The following is a 3,849-nucleotide window of genomic DNA, read 5'->3' as shown; positions in this document are numbered from 1 at the left end:
TGAGTTGGACACCCCTGGTCTAGAGGGTCTGTAGAGGGTCTGTAGAGGAGGGTCTGTAGAGGGGGGTCTGTAGAGGGTCTGCAGAGGAGGGTCTGTAGAGGGGGGTCTGTAGAGGGTTTGCAGAGGAGGGTCTGTAGAGGGTCTGTAGAGGAGGGTCTGTAAAGGGTCTGTAGAGGTCCTGTAGAGGAGGGTCTGTAGAGGGTCCATAGAGGAGGGTCTGTAGATGGCCTGTAGAGGGTCTGTAGAGGAGGGTCTGTAGAGGGCCTGTAGAGGGCCTGTAGATGAGGGTCTGTAGAGGGTCTGTAGAGGAGGGTCTGTAGAGGAGGGTCTGTAGAGGGTCTGTAGAGGAGGGGCTGTAGAGGGTCTGTAGATGGTCTGTAGAGGAGGGTCTGTAGAGGGTCTGTAGAGGAGGGTCTGTAGAGGGCCTGTAGAGGAGGGTCTGTAGAGGGTCTGTAGAGGGTCTGTAGAGGAGGGTCTGTAGAGGTGGGTCTGTAGAGGGTCTGAGGAGGGTTTGGAGAGGAGGGTCTGTAGAGGAGGGTCTGTAGAGGGCCTGTAGAGGAGGGTCTGTAGAGGGTCTGTAGAGGAGGGTCTGTAGAGGAGGAGCTGTAGAGCGTCTGTAGAGGAGGGTCTGTAGAGGGTCTGAGGAGGGTCTGTAGAGGGTCTGTAGAGGAGGGTCTGTAGAGGGTCTGCAGAGGGTCTGTAGAGGGTCTAAGGAGGGTTTGGAGAGGAGGGTCTGTAGAGGAGGGTCTGTAGAGGAGGGTCTGTAGAGGGGGGTCTGTAGAGGGTCTGCAGAGGAGGGTCTGTAGAGGGTCTGTAGAGGAGGGTTTGAGGAGGGTCTGTAGAGGGTCTGTAGAGGAGGGTCTGTAAAGGGTCTGTAGAGGAGGAGGGTCTGTAGAGGGTCTGTAGAGGAGGGTCTGTAGAGGGTCTGTAGAGGAGGGTCTGTAGAGGAGGGGCTGTAGAGGGTCTGTAGAGGAGGGTCTGTAGAGGAGGGTCTGTAGAGGGTCTGTAGAGGGTCTGTAGAGGGCCTGTAGAGGGCCTGTAGAGGAGGGTCTGTAGAGGGTCTGTAGAGGAGGGTCTGTAGAGGGTCTGCAGAGGGTCTGTAGAGGAGGGTCTGTAGAGGGTCTGAGGAGGGTTTGGAGAGGAGGGTCTGTAGAGGAGGGTCTGTAGAGGGTCTGCAGAGGAGGGTCTGTAGAGAGTCTGTAGAGGGTCTGTAGAGGAGAGTTTGAGGAGGGTCTGTAGAGGGTCTGCAGAGGAGGGTCTGTAGAGAGTCTGTAGAGGGTCTGTAGAGGAGAGTTTGAGGAGGGTCTGTAGAGGGTCTGTAGAGGGCCTGTAGAGGAGGGGCTGTAGAGGGTCTGTAGAGGGTTTGTAGAGGAGGGCCTGTATAGGGTCTGTAGAGGGCCTGTAGAGGAGGGGGCTGTAGAGGGTCTGTAGAGGGTCTGAGGAGGGTCTGTAGAGGAGGGCCTGTAGAGGAGGGTCTGTAGAGGGTCTGTAGAGGAGGGGTTGTAGAGGAGGGTCTGTAGAGGGCCTGTAGAGGAAGGGCTGTAGAGGAGGGTCTGTAGAGGAGGGGCTGTAGAGGGTCTGTAGAGGGTCTGTAGAGAGTCTGTAGAGGGTCTGTAGAGGGTCTGTAGAGGGCCTGTAGAGGGTCTGTAGAGGAGGGCCTGTAGAGGAGGGTCTGTAGAGTGTCTGTAGAGGGTCTATAGAGGGCCTGTAGAGGATGGTCTGTAGAGGGTCTGTAGAGGAGGGTCTGTAGAGGTCCTGTAGAGGAGGGTCTGTAGAGGAGGGTCTGTAGAGGGTCTGAGGAGGGTCTGTAGAGGGTCTGTAGAGGAGGGTCTGTAGAGGGTCTGCAGAGGGTCTGTAGAGGTGGGTCTGTAGAGGGTCTGTAGAGGAGAGTTTGAGAAGGGTCTGTAGAGGGTCTGTAGAGGGCCTGTAGAGGAGGGGCTGTAGAGGGTCTGTAGAGGGTCTGTAGTGGAGGGGATGTAGAGGGTCTGTAGAGGAGGGGCTGTAGAGGAGGGTCTGTAGAGGAAGGTCTGTAGAGGAGGGGCTGTAGAGGAGGGGCTGTAGAGGGGCTGTAGAGGAGGGTCTGTAGAGGAGGGTCTGTAGAGGAGGGGCTGTAGAGGGTCTGTAGAGGAGGGGCTGTAGAGGAGGGGCTGTAGAGGGTCGGGAAGGAACTTGTTTTGCTGGAATGTGTGTACATTCAAAAGTTGTTTTGACGCTGTGTGTGTGTCTTTGTGTGTTTCTGTATGTGTGTGTGTGTGTGTTTCTGTGTGTGTTTGTGTGTTTCTGTGTGTGTGTGTATGTGTGTGTGTCTGTTTCTGTGTGTGTGTGTTTCTGTGTGTGTGTGTGTGTGTGTGTGTGTGTGTGTGTGTGTGTGTGTGTGTGTGTGTGTGTGTGTGTGTGTGTGTGTGTGTGTGTGTGTGTGTGTGTGCTGCAGGTTTGAGCTGGGTACTGGTCTGTATCTCGGCTGGGCGGCCTCCTGTCTGGCCATCCTGGGAGGATCCATGCTCTGCTGCTCCTGCAGGAAGACGGCCCCCCCTGCACGGTACGCAGCGCAATCACACACACACACACACACACACACACACACAACACAAAAGGTAATTATCCTTTTAAAGAGTGATTATTAGATGTATGTGTGTGTGTGTGTGTGTGTGTGTGTGTGTGTGTGTGTCTGTGTGTGTGTGTGTGTGTGTGTGTCTGTGTGTGTGTGTGTGTGTGTGTGTGTCTGTGTGTGTGTGTGTGTGTGTGTGTGTGTGTGTGTGTGTGTGTGTGTGTGTGTGTGTGTGTGTGTGTGTGTGTGTGTGTGTGTGTGTGTGTGTGTGTGTGTGTGTGTGTGTCTGTGTGTGTGTGTCTGTGTGTGTGTGTGTGTGTATGTGTGTGTGTGTGTGTGTGTGTGTCTGTGTGTGTGTGTGTGTGTGTGTGTGTGTGTCTGTGTGTGTGTGTGTGTGTGTGTGTGTGTGTGTGTGTGTGTGTGTGTGTGTGTGTGTGTTATAAACAGTGATTATCAGATGTGTGTGTGTGTCCCGTTGTCTCCTGCAGCCAGTTCTCCTACCACCTCTCCACGACCAGCCAGGGCCAGAAGATCTACAGAGCAGCTCCGGCCTCGGACAGCAGCAGCGCCAAAGCTTACGTCTAACCCTCTCTGATGTCACCACACGATCTCATTCAGGGCCCAGGAATCCCCGAAACCTGTTCTTTCTAAATGCAAAATGTCATGTTTGTTTTCCATCCTTGTGTTGTGTCCAATCAGCACTTTTTCTGACGTTTTCATCTCTTTTATCGACACTTTTGGCTCATTTTTCAATGTTTTTGGCTCATTTTTCAATGTATTTGGCTCTTTTTTTTTCTCCTTTCACTACCACATATAAACACCACTAACACCAACTTATCACCAGTTTTACACTTATTTTTGTCAATGGTCAATAAACCTTATTTATAGGAAATTATCCCTAATGAGAGAGAGAGAGACGGAGAGAGGGAGAGAGAGAGCGAGAGAGAGAGAGGGAGAGAGAGAGAGAGGGGGAGAGAGAGAGAGAGAGGGATAGAGAGAGAGAGAGAGAGAGAGAGAGAGAGAGAGAGAGAGAGAGAGAGAGAGAGAGAGAGAGAGAGAGAGAGAGAGAGAGAGAGAGAGAGAGAGAGACAGAGAGAGAGAGAGAGAGAGAGAGAGAGAGAGAGAGAGAGAGAGAGAGGGAGAGAGACAGAGACAGAGAGACAGAGAGAGGGAGAGAGAGGGAGAGAGAGGGAGAGAGAGAGAGAGGGAGAGAGACAGAGACAGAGAGACAGAGAGAGAGAGAGGGGGGGGGAAGACATGCAGGAAATCCTCACAGGTCTTCTCAGTAAATGTGCGCCTGC

The 3,849-nt window shown here is 53.2% G+C and overlaps 1 protein-coding gene across 1 annotated transcript in view; it reads left to right on the top strand.

Moving 5' to 3' along the window:
• Positions 1–3,395, top strand: part of LOC144515983 (claudin-1-like) — a 10,795-nt gene extending 7,400 nt beyond the window's left edge. Inside the window, exons 4-5 of the mRNA XM_078247222.1 lie at positions 2,432–2,539; positions 3,037–3,395. Coding sequence (XP_078103348.1) covers positions 2,432–2,539; positions 3,037–3,133 — 205 coding nt within the window. The 3' untranslated portion in view covers positions 3,134–3,395. The remainder of the gene's footprint in view (positions 1–2,431; positions 2,540–3,036) is intronic.
• The last annotated feature ends 454 nt before the right edge of the window (positions 3,396–3,849 follow it).

The sequence above is a fragment of the Sander vitreus genome, chromosome 3 (genome assembly GCF_031162955.1).
Source record: "Sander vitreus isolate 19-12246 chromosome 3, sanVit1, whole genome shotgun sequence".
Lineage (NCBI taxonomy): Eukaryota > Metazoa > Chordata > Actinopteri > Perciformes > Percidae > Sander > Sander vitreus.
This window is presented reverse-complemented; position numbering and strand designations above follow the sequence as displayed.